The sequence below is a fragment of the Megascapheus bottae genome, chromosome 2 (genome assembly GCF_031878675.1).
Source record: "Megascapheus bottae isolate mThoBot1 chromosome 2, mThoBot2.hap1, whole genome shotgun sequence".
NCBI classification, from domain to species: domain Eukaryota; kingdom Metazoa; phylum Chordata; class Mammalia; order Rodentia; family Geomyidae; genus Megascapheus; species Megascapheus bottae.
Window position 1 is genome coordinate 80,436,407 of NC_143510.1, and position 20,080 is coordinate 80,456,486.

Here is a 20,080-nt window from a genome sequence, read left to right on the forward strand (position 1 = left end):
GATAGAAAGCTGAGTTTGGAGATGGGTCTACCAGATGCCTAGATGTTAAAGGCTTTGTCACTAGGCTATAGGGTGATTGAGGGGTAATGGGATTTTCAGTAGGCAGGGCATAGTGGAGGGATGTTAGGTCATTGGTGGGGGTCCTTGTAGGGGCTCCAGTCCCCTCCTTTGGTCATCCCGGCTGTCATGACTAGATCTCATCCACCACACATTCTCACCATGGTGTACTGCACTGCTACAGGCTCAGCACAGCAGGGACAAGAGACTATAGGCTGAAGCCTCAGAAACTGTGCCTACAATAACCCTTTTTCTATTTGAAACGGATTTATCTCAGCTTTTTGTTTTGTGATAATAAAAGCATGATGATAATACAAGCATGATGCCAAGTTTTTGGCCCACGTGACTAGACGAATAGAGTTGCCATCCACTGAAGTGAGGAAGGCTGTGGACGCTGCAGACCTTTGGGTGTAAGTTTGAAATGCCCATGACACTATCACATGGTGCTGTCTAGATGGGTGGCGTCGTGGGTCTGGAGTTCATGGGTGAGTTCATGCTGGAGATAGAAATCTGAGTCATCAGTGCATTGATGGTACTTAAACCCACAGGATCAGATGAAGTCGAGAGTGAAGCAGGCACAGATAGAAAAGGCAGGTGGCACGAGGCAATGTGAAGCCAGTGAGAGAGGGACAAGGACCGGAGGGTGAAGACAATCAGCAAAGACTAAAAGTTCAGTGGGCAGAGATGTGAACTCCGTGGTTTGGGTCTTCTGTCCGTGGTTGTAGGCAGATTGCTTTGTTTGCCCAACAGCCCATCTACCCTGTGTGCCACAAGTATCTCCTTGAACAGGGCTGGACGCTACCAAAAGCAGTACACAAAGCAATACACATATAATATGCCCAGTTTAGTTGCTGGGAAAGGATGTAGAGGAGGAATAATAAAGTAGGAAAATGTCAGCAAGTGGGTCTGTAAAATCACCCTCAGTTTTGTGTGCCCTCGCTCCTGATTCCTGTGTGCATTTAGTAAACTGGCGCTCACACAGTATATACCCCACGGGCTGCATCTAGAAAATGCTCAGTGGGCATTAAAGCCCCATCCTCCACAGTTTCCCATGTGCGGTCCCCCTCTTCATTCATACGCTTCTCTGTGGTCTTTCCAAAGTACTCGGCCTAATCTGCAGCTTCTGTTTAAACTTCAGTCACACGCGCATGTGTGTGTGTGTGTGTGTGTGTGTGTGTGTGTGTGTGTGTGTGTGTTATATTTTTTTGTAGGTCATAGGGCTTGACCTTGGCCTGGACACTATCTCTGAGCTCCTCAACTCAAGGCTAGCACTCTACCATTGAGCTACAGTGCCACTCTGGTTGTCTGTAGTTAGTTGTGGATAAAAGTGGCATAGACTTTCATGCCCCGGATGGCTTTGAATTGTGATCCTCAGATCTCAGCCCCCTGAGTAGCTAGGATTACAGGCGTGAACCACTGTGCCCAGCCCCTAAGTGGTTTTTCATATATTCACTGCCATGACCATCAAGGGCTGGATGTCTGCTATTCCCTATGTGCACTCTCTTTCCCTCTCTCCCTCTCTCCCCCACCCCTGTTCTAATATCTTGGCTTTTATTATTGCTCTGGATTAAAATTACTTATTTACCTATTGAAGCCTACCATTTTCTGCTAAGCTACTTGAAAGCCAAGTTTATTTTTTATACGAGAATCAAACATTGCCTCATCTTCAAGGAGAGCCCAGTATTTGTCAAATGAAATGTCCGAGTCCGTATGCACCCGGCACTTTCTGTGCTCTCCCCTGCTAGAAGGATATCACCAGGCTGGCAAATGAAGTTGTAGCCCATCAGCTGTGTTTTCCTTATCTTCCTCTTTCACTTTGGCATTTTCTTGTGAAACATCATTAAGGGAAAGGAAAACATTACTTGAATGGAGGAGGCTTTGCTACCAAATTATAGGAAATGAATAAACATATTCCTGGAGTGTTTAAGTCAGCAAGTATGCCTGTCTATTACTCCACAAATGTTTTATATTATAATTTACTTAGTGACCTTTAGAGAGGGAGAAAATGATTTTCTAATAATTTTCAGTTTCTGAAGCTTGTCACTGGGATACATGCCTTGCACACAGCCCCCCTTAGGACAGTGCTATGTTGCGCAGTTAAAGATGCCTAAGTTAAAATGCTGGCTCTGTGGGCTCTGAATTTCACCACAGAAGAATTGCTTTTCCATGTGCGTGTTCATGTTAAGGAAGTTACAGAACCAGCTATAAATGGAGGCCTTTGAAGTCATTCTGCATCAGTGATGCTGTGAAAGAGGCAAAAACTTGGAACATTTTCACTGTACTTATGATTCAAGAATCATTCACTGGCAATTCATTTCTGAGGTCAGGCCTCAGGGTTGAAAATACTGCTTCTCACAGGAAATGAACAGAAAAGCCGCCAACTCCCAGGACTGCACGATGGAAGATGTCGTCTGTACAGCTGAGCAGAAGGGGGAGGACCGCTGCTCAGTGCCCACCGGCTTGTGCCCACCATCACTGCCGGGCCAGGCCAGGCACAGCTCTGCTTTCTTTGCACCTTCTCAGTGCTGAGATTTGCAGTCTGGACATCCTAGCTAACCAGCAAAGAAATCCAAACCTGATTTCCTCTACGGAGAGGCTCAGGCCTGTGGGGCTGTGCGTGGTGTGTCAGTTCCAGATGTGAGTGGCTCTGAACATCAGTCTGGAGGCTGCAGGGGTGGGTTGCAGCCAGTGGGGCCAAGCTTCTGTCATGTGATTTCTGCTTCTCCTCCATTGGCAGTAGTTCTCATCCCTTCACCGTGTGTGTGTGTGCCCTGTTCCATCAGTTAACTCAGATATAGCACATCCTGTTTAGAAAGAAGGAAAGAACTACTGTGTGCATGTGTGTGCATGCCCGTGTCCATGCTGGAGCTTGAACTCACTGGCAGTTAATTGAGATAGGAGTCTCATGGACTTTCCTGCACAGGCTGGCTTTGAACAGTGATACACAGATCTCAGTCTCTTGAGTAGCTAGGATTATAGGCAGGAGCCACCAGTGCCTGGCTGGAACTTTTCTTTCTTTTTTTTTTTCTCTATCAGCTGTGGGGCTTGAACTGATGACCTGGGTGCTGTCCTTGAGCCTTTTTGTGCTCTACCGCTTGAGCCACAGAGCCACTTCCAGGTTTTTTGTTTTTGTTTTTGGTTTGTGTGTGTGTTTGTGTGTGTGTTTGTGTGTGTGTGTGTGTGTGTGTGTAATTGAAAACAGAGTCTCACAAGGACTTTTCTGCTTTGGCTGGCTTTGAACCACAATCCTTAGATCTCAGCCTCCTGAGTAGCTAGGATTTAAGCTGTAAGCCACTGGCACTGGCTTAGTAGTCCTTTGCTTCATCACAAATCTCATTTCTGTGCTCCTTAGGAATTCATGATCTGTATGCTGCGACTGGCTGCTGTGTTGCAGGGAGCAGCTTCCCCCTCCTCCTCCTCATCTTCTTCCTCCTCTCCTCCTCCTTCTCCTCTTTTTTTTTCCTGGGCTGTCTGCATGCCTACAGAGTGTGGGGTGGACTGGGAATAAGGGTTGTACGACCTTGGACTCACTGCTTGGGCCAGTGGCTTTGGCATCAACTGGGTCCCAGTTCAAGTGTTGGATACCATTATTTCCTAGCCTTCGGCATCAGCACAAGGTTTACTCTTAAGCATACTAGGCAGTCTTTGGAGTGGGGGCCCCTGGGGGAGGGGTGCACAGGGGTGATAGTTCTCACTCCTTGCAAGGAATTATGTGGGGGGCTTGGGAAACTTCCCCAAGCCCAGGCATTGCCCCAACTCTGATTCTGGGATCCTGGAAGCAATGGCTTCATCAAGCAGTGGATTCCATTTGACAAAGCCATTGCTAGCCCCTTTCTGCACGGCAGATGGCTGGACCTGCAAGCGCTGCTGAGCCGTGTGCTCTGTGACTCGGGCTCTGTCCATACCATTCTCAGCACAGGCGTGTGTGTGTAGACAATGCTGTGACCACCCCAATATCCAATCCCCCCTTTCTTCACTAACAACCCTTATATTCGTGGGAGCTACAAGATGCTCTGCTACATGAAGTAACAGCAGCAGCCATGTTTTCCAGCCCTCTTGCTAGTGGGCAATGAGCAGAAGCTGTGGGGTGCAGCTGTCTGGAGCTCTGGGGGAACCCTCCTATCTATCTTTTGTCCCTCACCCGCTTTTCTCCTGCCTGGATTGTGAATGCGGCTGACACTTTGAGATGTTGAGGCGACCTTGATGGATGCAGCATACGAATGAACGTAAGAAGGATCTTGGGATCCTGGTGATTTAACACAGTTACCATAGTCCCGTCACTGCTTAGCTCTCACGTCCAGACTACGTGGGTGAAAATTCGATCACTCCTTTGCTTAAAACATGGCTATTTCTGGTCTTTGTGGATAGTGCCTGAATTCAGTAACCTGGTGTATAAGAGCAGTTCAACAAATGCCAGCCAGTCTGCCGTCTCCATCCTTTCATCCCAGCCATGAACATCCCGTTTCAGGAACTAAGAAACCAGGTAAGTGACTGGATTGATACTGGGCAGACTCCTAGAAGAACAGCCTTGTGTAGCCCCAGAAAGTCAGAAAGCTACCGAAAGAGTTCCCAGATTAGTAATGTCTGGATCATATTGAGTCTATGGTTGAGTATTATCTGGTCAACACTTCATTCCCCTCCCAGCTCCCCAGCCCCTGAGCTTGAACTCAGCGATTGGGATCTGTTCATAAGCTCTTTTGATCAAGACTGGTGTTCTACCACTTTGAGCCACAGCTCCACTTCCCGTTTTCTGGTGGTTGACTGGAGATAAAGAGTCTCATAGACTTTCCTGCCCCAGCTGGCTTTGCACTGTGATCTTCAGATCTCAGCCTCCCGAGTAGCTAGGATTGTAGATATGAGCCACCAGTACCTGACAACATTTTTAAGCATTGAATTATTTGTCCCTAACATTGCAAAATCTATTGATTTCCTATCAGAATCCTAATTTCTCATTAATCTGTTGACTCAGGGTCTTCCCTTTGCATGGTCTCAATCAGGTAGGCAGAGGAGCAGTCACCACTTGAAGGGTCACTTGGTCCCCACAGCCACGTGTGGCTCTGAAGGCATCTGAGTTTGCCTGCTCCCCCTTTTCTGCTAAGGGGGGAGCTGCCCGAAGTCCCTGGGGCTCCCCCTGCCAGTTTCCTCCATGCCTAACCCATTTGAGTTTTTATTTTTGTCTCTCAAAAACCAGGCATGTACTTTGAGACCTGAGGGAGAAACCCGCCTCTCAAATGGCAGGAAGCAGTTGATGTGGTCTCTGCCTGGAGACAACTCTCCTCTGCTTGCCTGGCCTTGCGCCTGGTTGCCATTCCTAAGGGAAAGCTGCTGGCAGCTCACAGGCTCCCCTGGGGCTCAGGGGTGCTTGACTGGCTTTCCAGGATGTTCAGAGGACAGTTACATTGGATGCTGAATATGGATTGCTCAAAATGACTCTTCTTTTTTGGCCATGTTGTGCGCTGACTTTGGTTGTGCAGTTGAGTCCTGCTCAGCTTGCTCTCGCGGGGATGAGATGGTGATGGAAGAGATTCCTGGGGCAGGGCTGCCACAGGCACAGTAGCCACCTCTGTGTTCCAGGCAGCTGTCACCCCATGACCCCATGATCCTCTGCTGGGGAAACCAACTAAGGCCATCCCTCCCTCCCACCCCCATGAGCCTGAGGAGACCCCTGCTGTGGTGGGGGGGAGGGGGTCTCCACTAGCAGCTGAGCCGCTAAGGGCGGGGTCTCCTTCAGGCTGCGCTACAGCCTTGCAGTGCTCTTAGGATGTTAAACGCTCATGCCACTTGCACAAACATGGGTCTCAGGAAACAAACACTGGATGACGTAGGTTGTAGCTATGATTCAGCCTCACACACCTGTAGGGGAACTTAGTTGTGAGAAACAGTGAAGCCACATTTTAAGAGGTGAAATGGGGGGGTCTTTATTGGAGAGCAGGCAACTGCACGTGGGCTCCTGTCCCAGAGACCCGCAGCCCCTCAAACACACTAAACACGACTGGAAAGATGAACAATGAGAGCAGGAGAGGAAAGGAACAGCAGAAAAACAATACCAACCATCCGATCAACTCCAGAGGAGAGCTGAAGTTGGTTGCCATGGTGGATGGAGGAGCCACGAGACAGGAGGCATGGAGATACCCATGCTGCTCTGGGTCTAAATAGGGTCAGGGTCACAGGGTGCTTAGAGGTCATGACCCAAGATTGGCAGGTCCAATAACCTCCTGTCCAAAGCCCTGCCCCTGCATTCAGGCTCACCCATAACCTGGGGGGGGGGGCAAGCCAATTAAACCTGATTCCCCTCATCCACCACATGGCCAAGAAGGCACCAGTTAGACCTCGTATCCTTATTTCACACTAAAAGTACATAGCAACCTAAAGGAAAATCACATCAGCCAAGCAGAGTGAGTTGGCAGTAATCTCCTTGACTGAGATGAAGACAGGAAGCAGCGACGTGGAACTAGAAGTCTCCAGGTTAGCACTAAGGTCTCAAACGGTTAGTTCACCCACAGAAAGAAATCCTAACTCCTGGGCACTGCTGCAAGCAGCTATAGGCAGGAAGGTTAGCTACAGGGTTAGCTGGCCAGCTCACCGCTCCCTCTGCCTGTTTTGAACTGGGAAGCAGGACTGCGGAGCCGTGGGAATGTCTGTGGGCTGACTGCCGGAGAGGAGAAGGGATGGAGTCCAGTGGTGGGGTGGGTAATGTGACAGAGCCTGGCTGCAGGTAGGCTGCATCTTTCTGTGTTGACTGGCCACCTGATTCTTTTGTTATTTGTTTGTACCAGTCCTGGGGCTTGACTCAGAGCCTGGGTACTGTACCTGAGCTTTTTTTTGTTGTTGTTTTTGCTCACTGCTAGTGCTCTACCACTTGAACCACAGTTTCATTTCTGGTTTTGGGGGGTTAGTGGTAAGGCTCATGTGGACTTTGCTGCCAGGACTGGCTTCAAATCACCATCCTTAGATTTCAGCTTCCTGAGTGGCTTTAGAGTTATTTGGCCTCCTGAGTAGGATTATAAGTAAGCTACAAGTGCCTGGCTTCTAATTCTATTTTAAGAGAATATATTTATAACATCAAGTTGATTTTTTATAGGGGATATACTTACTGAATAGCCTACATAGGAGGAGAACTTAGAAATGTAACAGCTTTACAAAAGAATTTTATTTCATATAGATTTGTGGAAGTCATTTCTTCTCAGAACCAGAGCAATGTCACATGGAGTCCAAGTGTGGCTTTTTATTGATTTATGAGAATGCAGCCACATGTCCCTTGTAAGTCCATCTTTTATTCCCATCTCACATGTGCTGGAAACATTAGATTAGATGTACGGCAATATTAGATAGGGCATTCTGGCAATATTCCCAAGTATTCCAATTTGAGAAAATCTGGTGTGTCTTGAGAAAAATCACTCCCATGACTTATTAATGTAGGCATCATTTTCACAGAATTCATTCACCCAGATTTATCACAGAACACAATTTAGTAAAAAAAAAAATCAAATGAAGTAATTGAACGCAAGTACTTTTTAATTTTAAAGTGAATTCAAGTCCTTTGAATAATGATAACACTCAAAGGCCCTCACCTTCCACCCATGGTTATTGCAGTTTGTCAAAGTGTCAAACTGCCCTGAGAGGAGCGGGAATCCCTTTCCCACCTCTGGCTGGCTCTTTCTCCTGCCCTCTCTCGCTGCCCCTTCCTTCTCTACTGTGTGACTGGCCTTGTGCATTCTCCCATGGGTTCCTGTTAACCAGGTGTGCTGGTAAAAGATTTCCTCGCTGCTCATGTTCCCACTTATGGGGCAGCTCAGACTGTTTCCTTCCGGCTGATATCCACCCATTAGCATCCCTCCACAGTGGCTTCACTCTATGAGGCCAAACCCACGCAAGAAGTCTATTTATTAAATTCAGAACTTCTTGCCAATTAAAGTGTGCTCTATGCTTCCTACGGGGGCAATACTGCTGCAAACACATGTCTTATACACAGAGGTAACGAAAGGATTGCTGATTCACTAGTAAATGAAGAGTGGAAGGGATCAAACTAGCCCAAGAGGAAGCATGAGAGTTGAAAACCACCATCCCTTGCCTCCTTAGAAAAGCTGCCCTTCTCTGGGTCAGCACCAGCTCCTGGAAGTGGGGGTGTGGGGAGGGTGTGTGTGGGGTATTCCAAGCTCAAGGCCTCCGTGTGTCATATGCAGAGCACTCCAGGATGGCTTTGCATGAGTTTCTGAGGGTAACAGAGCAGGGCGACTCACAGGACATGACATGGTAACTATCACTGACCAGACTAGAGGGACGCTGGCCTCAGTCACTTGAGAACTAGCCCCTGTGTCGTAGGAACATGGAAAAGACCAATGAAAGCTGGCATAGACCATGACCCACGCATGTCACCACACCTGCAGGAGTGGCCTAATTTGAGGGTTCTTTTTCCTCTGTCTGAGCTTTAGTCAGTTCCCCCTTACCATTAGAGAATGGAGGCTTTTGGCTGAAATTCAAGCTTTAGAGGCCAGCTTTTCTTTCTCAGGCTGTCTGGAGTTGAAGTGAGGCACAGTCTGCACGGGTAGACCTTCAGCTCTGCTGCTGAGAAGGAGGGGCAGGGCTCACAGAACCACGCCATGCAGCCACGACTGTACAACTTCTCTTTTATTTTGTGTGCTTTTTATAGGATATAAATAATGACAAAATTACAAAATTTATAACTGGAAGCCCAAGCTTATTTACACATATGTTTCTATTTCAGCAGAGCTACCATTTACTTTGCTCCTATACAATTTCCTTTTGGTTCCATATTGTAATGTTATTTTACTCTCCATTTACTCTACATACATATCAACAGTGAATAGGCAAAATATGTACAAAGGAATCGTTCAGTTCAAGTAATTTAATATGGTATTAAAATTCCTCAACACTGAACTAAAACCATATATATTTGTCAGTTTGAAATAAAATTTAGTCTTCAAAACTCACCAACTGGTATGATACTCTCAGGTTTAAAATAATATTGGTTAATAAAAAAACATTAAGACAATTTCACAATTTATCAATATCGCTATATGAACTTCAAAATGAGTCACAATATGGTTGGTTAGAACAATATACGTTAAAATGTCATTTTTTCTATAATGATATTGGTAGTTTATATAATTTGATTCTACACAAATATACATTATGGTATCATACAAATACTCCACAGAGACATTAAAAAATTAAAATACCTTAAAGAAATGTAAGTAAATTTTATTTAGTCAAATAGTAGGCAAACATTTATTATTATTATTATTAGTTTCAAGAAAAGTTTTATTACTTTGGAATTTCTTTTTTTTGTGTATTTGTATTTTCTAGAAAAAAAGATTTTTGCGATAGAATCTTTTAACACCTCTCTCAAACAAGGTTTCCAAATGGCAGGAAATCTTGAGAGCAGGAGCCCTACACGGTGGTTATTTATTTTTTAAAACATGTCCTTAAAACACAAGGTTATAAAAAACACATCTCTGCAGGCTGTGGCCGCTGTGGGGGCCTCGCTGGGCGCCCTGGGGCCCCAGCCCAGCCTCTCCTCACCTGGGAGCCTCGGGCCTTTCCTTCTGTTCCCAGTGGGTTATTTATCCGAAATGAACCAGAAGAAACACCCCGCACAGCTAACCTAGTGTTCTTATCAATGCATTATTGAAACATTCGTTGAAGAAAAATGGTTAGTACAAGACACCCTTTCCCCCTGTGCATAAGAAACTCCTTGGTGTTAAATGATTTTTTTTTAAATTCTGAATCGATGGTGAGTGAAAGGTTTTTTTTTTGTTGTTGTTTTTTTTTTTTCTGTATCCCCACATGGCTGATCACATATAAAATGCACAAATGTAGAAACTGGGAGAGTTTCCTGGCAAGCGTGGACGTGGTCTTTGTCCTGTTGCACTCCACCAAACTCAGCGAGATAAAAACAAAACAAAAAAACCCAATTTTTTTCTTTTTAAATTTTTTTTTTTTACAGATGCTTCCTGGGCGACTTCTGACCCGTGACACCGCGGACGGCGGCCGTGCACACCGAACCCAGGCGCAGGCTTGCGTCGCCTTTCTGAGAATGGTTTTTGCTCGTGATGTCTATGGGTCGTTGAAGGCGCGCTCCCCGTCGGGGGCGAAGCGGGTGCGCGGGGCCTCGCCTCCTCCGCGCGCCGCCGGGCGCGGGCGCCGCGCTCTCCCCGGCCTTCCCACCACCGGCGCGGTGCGCAAAGATCCCCGGGGGCGGCCGGGGCCCCGCCGGTGCGGGGAAAGGCGCCGGGCCGAGCGCGAGCAGAGCAGTCTTCCTCCCGGGCCGCGGCGCGGACGCCAAGGAAAGCCTGCCCCCCCGGGACTGCTTGGCGAGCAAGGCGCCGCGAGGACGGGGACGGCGACTATCAGAAAATCGTGGTCTCATACTTGGTATTAATGCCCCGCTTGGCTTCTTGCCCCGGCTCCACAATCCACGGCAGATTGGCCAGAGTCTTTTGCTCAGAAGGGTCGATCTGCTTTAAAACAGAAAGGCTGATGCCCGTTATCCGGCGGCCGTGCGGCGCGGGCCCCGCACCCCGCGCCCCCACCCCGCGCCCCCGCGAGGCCGCCCTGCCGGGGGGGGGGGCGCACAGGCCTCCCGGCGTCGCCCCCGCGGGCTCCCCTCGCGTCGGGAAAGCTCTAGATCCTCACCCTCCCCCCTGACCCCGGTGTGTGGCCGCGCCCCCCCCTCCACCCCAGCTCGCACCCTGCCCTGAGCCCGCGCCCTCACGGCCGCACTCCTCCCGTGGCCAGACACCCCCATCTGTCCATCCTCTGCCCACTGCGTACAGATCCCGCCTGCTCCCCTCCCGGAACTGGGGCAAGCTCCTGCCAACGCTGGGTGTCGAGTAAATTACTCTGGAGAGAGTGCGGCTGTGTTTAAATGGAGGAGCGGGGCCAGCGGGCGTCCACCGGGGCGAGGAAGGCCGTGGCTGTGCTCTTGCAGGAGGAGTCTATGGGGATCACGGTCACACGGTGGGGGGGGGGGCGGGGGGGCACCCGCCACAAGCGCAGTTATCCAGAAGGTATGGACACTTCAAGAGACAATCCCCGAAACGTTCTGTGTATTCCCAGCATTCTCAGAGATCCACGCTCAAAGCTATTCTCGGGCCCTCAATTGTTCATCCCCCCCCTTTTTCAAGGCCTGGTGGTGACTTCACAGATTCCTGCATACAGGACTTCTTTTTTGTGTGTGTGTGGTAGAAGAGAGACAATAGCAGCAACCTCAGTTAGCAGATGCTTCACTAAATTGAAACACTGTAAAGCTTGACTATGCCTGGGTATTATCCTGAACATACAGGACAGGATGGAACAATCATGAGGAAGTCAGGGGAAAACATGCCAGGTGGAGCAGACAGGTGAAACGAAGGCGTCCGGTAGGAGTGAGCTTCATAACAGAGAATGAGAAGGCCCCGGCACTGGGGACTGTAGTGAGAAACCAGGCTATTCAGGGCCTGGGTACCATGGTGTGATTTCAGCAGGGTGGAGGAAGGGAACCCATGGAGAGGCGTGTGTAGGCTAGAGGAATAACAGCAGAGAGGAGTGCATGGGGTGGAGGTATGTTCTGGGTTGGATACAGATGTGGGCAGAGGGTGGACGGGGATAAGAAAATGATTTGTACATTTTTAGCCTGATGAACCATCTTTAGCATGGTGCACAGATACTGTTGTCTATTGAGCTAGGAAGATGGAGAGGGAGACAGTTCTGGGGGATTCTATGCTGGATATACCAAGTTTCCGACGTTTACTAAACCTCTAAGTAGAAATGATTAAGAATGAATTTTAATTAAGCCAGGTGCTGGTAGTTCATGCCTTTAATCCTAGCTACTCAGGAGGCAGAGAGCGGAGGATTGAGGTTCAAAGCCAGACTGGTGTAGGAAGGTCAGCCCACCAAAATGCTGGAAGTGGTGCAGTGGCTCAAGTGGTAGTGTGTCAACATTGAGCAAAAAAAAAAAAAAAGCTCAGGGATAGTGCCTGAGCCTAAGAGTTCATGCCTCAGAAAAAAGTGAATCTCACATGCACCTCCAGAGTTCTGGAGGAAGAGGGCAGGAGAGAGAGCTGGGAGGCGTGGGCTGGAGAGGGCGGGGGTAGGGGGGTGGGGTGGAGCGAAGGTCTTCAGGGGATGAAGTCACGGAAGAGCAGTCAGGAGTGAGGGCCGGGGTGGGGGAAAAGCTCTCACCTAGGGTAGAGAAGAAAGCTATAAGGATGGAGAGGCCAGGGGTGGATGGACCATTACCTATGGGCGCTGAAGTTGCCAAGAAAGAGACAGGAGTGTCCCAAGCCCCGCCCCTCCCCACCAGGATCTGCCGCTCTACAGTCATTAGGAAGGCCTATTTTCCACCACACTGGGTCCCCTGGAGAGGAGGAGAGAGCGACAGATGGGAGGATTCAGAGAGAGAGGGCAGCACATTCTGGGGGGCCTGCCCGGTGCCAGTGCCAGGGCTTCTAGAACGCAGGATGGCAGCTGGAGCAGAAAGCAGATGGGAGGTGGGTTGGGAACTTTCCAGCTTTGGGGTGTCTCTACTAGCAGAGGAGGCTGCTTTGGGAGTCTTGCAGCCTGTTGGGACAGGATGTCTGCAGAGCCTGTGGGAGGGAGGAAGGAAAGGAAGTTCCTAAAGAAAAGAAGATGATGAGGAGGAAGGGCTGTACCTGCTGACAGCTGCCACACTGAAGGGAACTTCCGCTGCAGGAGGGAAGGCCCCCAGAGCCACGGCATCAGCCTCTCGGGGTGGATGCTGGGGCCTCACACAACAACCAGCAGCCGGGACATCCAGCTTCCACCCACTGGGTGTCAGGGACATTCTTCCCTGAACCTCTGAGAATCTCTCTGGAGCCCAGGGGCTTGGGAGAGGCTTTGCTCGGTGATGGGATGGCACTGAGGCCTGGTACCTATCTATACCCCTGCCTCCCGTGGTTTCTGCCACAGGTGACAGCGGAGGTGGGATTCCTGTCGCCCTCCCCCTCCCCCGCAAGACCAAGAAAGAGGCTAAGAGGACATGGAGCAGGACAAAGCTGGAATCTAAACTGCGTGGCTCCCGCTCCCTCTCCCCCCTCCTGTCCCAGGTTTGCAGGACACCTCTCTTCTACTTACCACGGACTTGCGGATGCTGACGCGGGGCTTGGGGACGGGCTTGGAGGGCTTGTTCTCAAAGCTTTCCGGAAGTGTGGAGGAATGCCCGCCTTTCCGTGCCTGCAGTGCTAGCTGGTAAGCCACCTCGAAAGCCTGGCCCAGTGTTAGGATGATTTCATAAGCTAAGTTCTGCAAGCAAAAGGAGAAAAGCATTTACTCTGGGCAGGTACAAGGCAGAGCTGAAGGAGCTGCGGGCTGAGGAACATGGTGGGAGACAGCCCTGCTCTCCTGCACCCGAGGCTGCGGTGACTCAGTCAAAGCTGTGAAGAGTGGCACACTCCGGGCCTCACCCAGCCTGAACACAAGGCATTTGCCACCCATCTCTAAGCAGGGTCTCCGCGCGGCTTCCCAGGCCGAGTCCACACGCTCCGTGGGAGGTGTCCCCCGAGAAGTTTGGGTCTTTTTTACCACAAACATCTGTGATTCAGTGAGCAGACACAATCAAAATCTAATTTTGGCGGAGGGGAGAGGCATCAGGCACGATGGAGTCTCACAGTGGCAGCAGCGCCCGTGCAAATAGTGTCTGAACAGAGCCAATTACCCATCTCGTGAGGCTCCCTCTCTCCCAGTGGGTCCACTCTGTATTTCATCATCAGACCAGCGAGGGACAGGGCAGCCTGCCAAGCCCCACCTGAGAGGAAGGCTCTTCTCCTTTTGACTTTCTACCATGAATCCTCCTCAGCTGCCTGGCTACTTTTCTTCTCTCCCAATAGCTATCTTGGGTCTTCAGAACCCCAACGTACCAGTAAAGGAGGTGCATACTAGTGACTGAGTGTGTGTCTGGGGGTTAAACCCATGGTGTCAGGCATGCTAAAAGCACTCTCTCAGTCACACCACAGCTCAGCTGGAGAATGTTCTCAAGGTTACTGTACCAGCTCTGCAACATCGATCCCCAACTTTCATCCCATGACTTGTCTCTAGAATATCTCCTCATAGTCTCTCCTAATGGCAGGTGGCATTGGGCCTTTGCTGCGAGCTCAAGTGTGCCTTCCTGTCCCTGTCCACCTCTGCCCTCACCAGCACACCGCAAGCCCCCAGATCTCAGCTTTCTGGGGACAAATTCGTTCTAGGGCATGGTGAGCATGGACGGGGAGAAAGAGGCTAACCTTCAGAGACCATGGGGAAGAATCCTGGGGGTTCCGAAGCAGATTTTAAGTCAATGTCACGGTCATAGAACAAAGTAGGGAAATGCCTCTGAGCTGGAGGGCTGGTCTGACGGAGGATGAGCCTGGCACCCCCGAGCCACTTGCTAGGTGACAATGGGCCTGTGACACATGTGATGCCAAGAGCGCATCTTGCACAGCAGCTGGGCACTTCCCTGCAGTGAATGCAGCCTGTGTTTGCCTCCAGGAATGAGTCAGACTAGTAAATTAGTAACAAACCAACAAATGATAGTGGAGGAGGACTGGGAGACAGCTCTGACCATCGCTGTGCAAAGAAGGCGGAGCCCTTCCCACGTCCTACCCTGTTGGCTTTGCCTCTCAGTACTGCATGGGGCGCTGGGAAAGGCAGATGGGGCTTCAGACTTCCTGGCTCAGAGAGGTTGCAGCCCTTGGTTTGCCCATCACTACTGTGCAAGATGGTCAGAGTCCATCCACTGGGGACAGATGGCAGATACTCATGCTCTGGGAAGGAACCAGGCAGGTGTGAGATCTAGTGACTGTATTATATGCAACCTTTACATGGCAGAGCCAGAGAGCTTGAAGTGTGAATTCCTTTATCATTAACCTAAAACAACTTCCTAAAAGTGAGAATAGCTTAACATCCAGTTGTCATCAAATGGAAGTTGGAGCTGCTCATTTGAGCAAGTGAGACTTTTTCACCTATTATGGGAAGCTGACAAGTTTTGCAGAGTAATGGGCTAGAGGTTTTGCCCACCCCCTTTTTGTCAGTTGTGGGACTTGAACTCTGGGCCTGGGTGCTGTCCCTGAGCCCTTCAGCTCAAGGCTACTGCCCTACTCCTTGAACCACAGTGTCACTTCCGGTTTTCTAGTGGTTAATTGGAGATAAGAGTCTCACAGACTTTCATGCCTTGGCTGGCTTTAAATTGTGATCCTCTGATCTCAGCCTCCTGTGTAGCTAGGATTACAGGTGTGTAAGCTACCGCGCTCAGCTTGCCCTTTGGTTTTAAATTTGTTTCTGGTATTAAGAAACTGCTCCGAGAAGACAGAGACAGGACAGCCCATGATTTTCTGCAAATCCACCCCTCCTGGTTTGGCTTGAGTTCTCCTTGACATCTTGATTTGGAGTATGCTTTCCAGTGTTCTTTTATGATGAAGTAGAGTTGGATCTTGCTACACTCTGTCTTTCTGCAGTCTTGATGGCTGAAGTTTGGATGCTGGAAGTCAGGAGACTGATAGGTAGGGGCACTGGGCTTACCTATCCCTCTGCAGCTGAGCCCTCAGTGCTTATCTGACGGGACCTGAGGACTCAGGTGGTCTTTTTGGGGTTTGAAGCTGGGCCTTTGGAATGCTAGAGGCAGGTACATACTGCAACACAGCAGAAGTCCCACAGGCTAGACCACTCTTCCTGCCTCTCCTGTTGACATCCCCCAGGAAGTTGGCTCTTCTCCAGAAGGCCAATACTACTGGGATGAAACTAAAAATTCTATTGCAATAGTATTTAATTGTACATTAAAGATGCATTAATCTTTGTCTTGGAAGCCAGAGCTTATAAAGCACAGGAAAGAAACATTGTTGAATTTTTAATGCCAGCATGAGATTTTTGCCCACTTCTGGTTCTCACCTATCTGTATAAAAATTCTGTTCAAGCCAGGTTCTGGCAGCTCACGGCTGTAATCTTAGCTACTCAGGAGGATAAGATCTGAGGATCGTGGTTTGAAGCCAGCCAGGGCAGAAAAGTCTGCGAGACTCTTATCTCCAATAAACTACTCAGAAAAAGCCAGAAGTGGTTTTCTTTGACTCCAGTGGTAGAGTGCGATATCCTTGAGTACAGAGAGGCTCAGGAACAGTGCCAAGGATCTGAGTTCAAGCCCCAAGAGTGGCAAAAAAAATGTGAGGGAAAAATTCTGTTCATTTAAATGTTTACTCTGGGATTATTATTACATTTTGAGCTAAACACAGAATTTGTATTGCTATTACTTTGTAGACTAAAAAAAAATTCTTACCTCAATGAACTTAATGGACCAATACAATGATAAAAGATGCTTTCTTTAAAAAAAGAATGCATTGGATTATATTTGCCTATTATACCAATAACATATGGCAGCTGAGAGACTACCATATGAGGTTAGGCTTGGCGCCGTCCCCAGATGCCAGAGCAAAGGGCATTCAGAAGACTGCCTGTGTAGTAATCCAGGGCGCAAGCTCTATCTTAGCTGAGGTTCCAGATGCTTGGAGTGCAGAGAGGCACAGCCACAGTTCAAGTCCTGACTGAGGATGAAGTGAAGCTGCAGCTCTATGCCGCTACCCAGTGAGTGTTACAGAGTCTGTAAGGGAACATGAGGAAGGCTGGCTGGATCCTCTCTGGTCAGGCAGCACGAGTAGTTGCCATGATGAATGTACTTGGCATTAGAGCCCAACCTGGAGCTACCCACCTCCCAGCTCTGGCTGCTGGAAGGCTGAGCTCTGTGGCCCATCCTGGTCACAGGGTCACAGCCAGCACTGAGCTATCTATTTGTTAATTCAAATCACAGAACTGCAATATCCTTTAAAGCCAGCAAGGCCACATTTTTACCCTAGTCACCTCTGTTGGGTATAAATTCAAACTCTTAGTTTTCCATGTGTTACCTCTTACCTCTTCTTTTTTTTTTTTTCTCCTTTGGGTCAGTCAGGGGGCTTGAACTCTGGGCCTGGATGCTGTCCCTGAGCTCTTCATCTCAAGGCTACTGCCCTACCCTCTGAGCCACAGCCCCACTTCCTGTTTTCTAGTGGTTAATTGGAGATAAGAGTTTCACGTTCTTTAGTGCCCCGGATGGCTTTGAACTGTGATCCTCAGATTTCAGCTTCCTGAGTACAGGTATGAGCCACTGTGCCTGGCTTTAAAGTTTTTTTTTTTTTTGTTTTGCCAGTACTGGGGCTTGAATTCAGGGCCTGGGCATTGTCTTTGGACTTTCTCAAGGCTAGTGCTCTACTACCTGAGCCACAGCATCACTTCTGGCTTTTTTCTGTGTATATGGTACCAAGGAATTGAACCCAGAGCTTCACGAATGCTAGGCAAGCACTCTACCACTAGGTCGTGCTCCTGGCCCCACCACTTTACCTCTTGAACGTTACATCATGACCGCCTGTCTCTGATGGTCTCCTTCCTCACAGAGCTTACTAGAATGTACCACTTGCTTTGATCTTTCCAGTGTGAGTTTCTTGAGATACATGGTGGCTTTGAGTAAGTTTTTTCCACCTTACACTGACCACCGGTGGAAAAAGAAACAAACATGCATTGGGCTTGGCAGGGCCTGGGGAGGAATCATGGTACACTGCCTACTTGGAGCTTTGCTTTTCTCACTACAAAATGGGAGATACCTCACTAGACCATGCCGAGCCTAAGAGCACCGTTTCCCGTAGCAACCACACTGCTAGCCTGTATCATTTACTGCGTCACACACCGAGGTAAGTGCTCTACATCCGTCATCTTATTCACAGAACATCTCTATGCCCATATATCTATTAGTATTTTCCTTTTGCATGTGAGACATAGTTATGCTTAGAAAGGTTAATTTGTTTCAGATTCTAGATCCTGCCTGGGCTGGTATTTTAATCCATTCTGTCAGGTTATGTTCTTTTTGTGTGTGTGTGTGATGGGACTTGAACTCTGGGTCTGGGCATTGTCCCTGAGCTCTTCAGCTCAAGGCTACTGCCCTATTTCTAAAGCTACAGTGCCACTTTAGGTTTTCTGGTGATTAACGGGACATTTTAGTGTCCTGGCTGGCTTTGAACGGTGATCCTCAGATCTCAGCCTCCTGAGCAGCTAGGATTACAGGTGTGAGCCCACTGTGCCAGCTCAGGTTATATTCTTGACCACTTCAGATCATACTTGAGACAAAGTTAAAGTTGCTAGATGATCGCTATGTTTTGGGATGAAACTAGTCAGGGTCTCATGAGAAGACCAGTTGGGGGTAGCCTTCAGACAATGGGTGTCCTTTGTGACTTGACCATAAGCAGTCAACATTCCGGGCTCTGGCAACCATTTAGGATAAAGGCAGGGAGTATCCTGACTCAATGGGAGAGAAACATCACAATCTCCCTTCTCCAGGGATTTCAATCTATTTGTGAAGAGCTGCTATAATAGAGGGGTTGAAGGATCTATCTTAAGGGTAGATCTGGTGGTGACCAGGGGATGTAGGGTTTTTCTCTTATGCAAACTGGACTATGTGAGCCACTGGTATTTAGTGTGAGCTCCTCCAGGAAGCCAGGGCTGTGAATACCACCAGGGTATTCACTGAGCGTCTTTCAGAAGTGTTAGGGATGGTATCCTTGTGCCTAGCTGATGCCTGGCCAAAGGCTCCAGGAAGTGCTCATAGAATGATGTGGGAAGCAAAAGGCCCACCAAGTCCATCCCTGGCTCTCAGGAGCCTCATGTAGAGACTGGTGATCCTCGCTGTCCTGCCTGGTAGTGCCTGAACTTGCAACCTGGCACATCAATCAATCTGATGTTAGAGAAACTGCTTCATAGATTGTGGGCAATCTGTCTTCTAGGATAAGATCTGTTACCCAGGTAGTGAATTTCAATTAACTGGTACATCTCTAGGGTTTTTCAGTTATTCAGTTTGAAAATTTTCTAGGCCCAAGAGTTCAATAACATGTATAAAAATACTCATTATAGTATGTAAAATTTCATGAATAGGGGATTAACTATAGTATATTAAGTATACAGTTAGCATACTAGTTCCATGCAGTGGAATATTAACTAGGTAGTCATTTAAAATGAAAACTGAGTCATTAAAAATGATTAACAAGCTGTGTAAAAGCCAGGCACAGTGGTACATGCCTGTAATCTAAGCACTTAGGATGTAGAAGAAATGGGATTTTGAGTAGCCCGCCTGAGCTACAACGTGAGACTCTGTTTCAAGTTTTTAAAAAAAAGAAGAGAGAGAGAACACAGAAAAAGAGTCAATAAAGATATATGCCTTTACTGAATAATAGTTATATGTGCTGAGATTGTGGATACCTCTCTTTCTCTCTCTCTCTCTCTCTTTCTCTCTCTCTCCCCCTCTTATTTTTGTGCTGCAGAAGGGACCGAGGACTTCAGCATATGTAATCTATGGAGGGCTATGGAGCTACTTCCCCAACTATGGCTGACGCTGCTCCATACTTTTTTGTGTGATTTGATCTTTGCTCAAGTAAAGATGAGATTTTTGTTTTTTGCAATTCTAACACAATTTTCTAGTTTATTTTTGTTTTGATAGCTTTTGAGTTCAAAGTGATCTTCTCTTCATGGTTCACTAAGTGCCTCTTTCTTTGGCTAGGAACCGTATTCCAGCAAAACCTAGGATCTGTGTGCAGGTGTTAGCGTGGCCTGCTTCCAGGTACCAACAGACTGGCCACCCACTTGGCCAGGAATCTTGTTTCGAGTCTAGTTTTTCACACTGGATGACAATTCTTACATCTGCTTAGAATTTAAAAATACCTAGTGCTTCCTCCAACCTGCAATCCCCAAGCTCTTCTCCAAGCACATTCAAAAGAGTTAACGTTCCGTAGTCTAGTGTCTGTCAAGCCCAACTGAAAGATGCTGGTGTGTGGACATGAGCCAACTTAATCCTCTAGCCATGCACTTGAACCTCTGAGTTGAGGCTTCTACACTGAAGATTAAAGAGCAGCTCAGCAGCTCATGCTTGATTCTGCTTCGTGTGCAGGCACAGCTCAGGTCTTGGTTACATGAACGAATGCATGAGGTAAAGAATACAGAATCTGAAAATGAAAAGATAAATTAA

General features: G+C 48.4%; 1 protein-coding gene across 9 annotated transcripts in view; it reads right to left on the reverse strand.

Annotated features, from left to right (window-relative positions):
• Window positions 1-8,667: 8,667 nt before the first annotated feature.
• The window catches only part of Anks1b (ankyrin repeat and sterile alpha motif domain containing 1B), a 905,411-nt gene continuing 893,998 nt past the window's right edge, over window positions 8,668-20,080 (reverse strand). For 4 of the 9 annotated variants that reach the window (XM_090328468.1, XM_090328466.1, XM_090328469.1 and 1 more), the window contains 2 exons: window positions 13,153-13,320; window positions 8,668-10,535 (listed from right to left, as the gene is read on the reverse strand). In XM_090328468.1, coding sequence (XP_090184594.1) covers window positions 10,428-10,535; window positions 13,153-13,320 — 276 coding nt within the window. In that variant the 3' untranslated portion in view covers window positions 8,668-10,427. Of the gene's footprint in view, window positions 10,555-13,152; window positions 13,321-20,080 lie in introns of all 9 variants that reach the window. The other 5 variants (XM_090328467.1, XM_090328465.1, XM_090328472.1 and 2 more) reach the window with 2 other exon arrangements.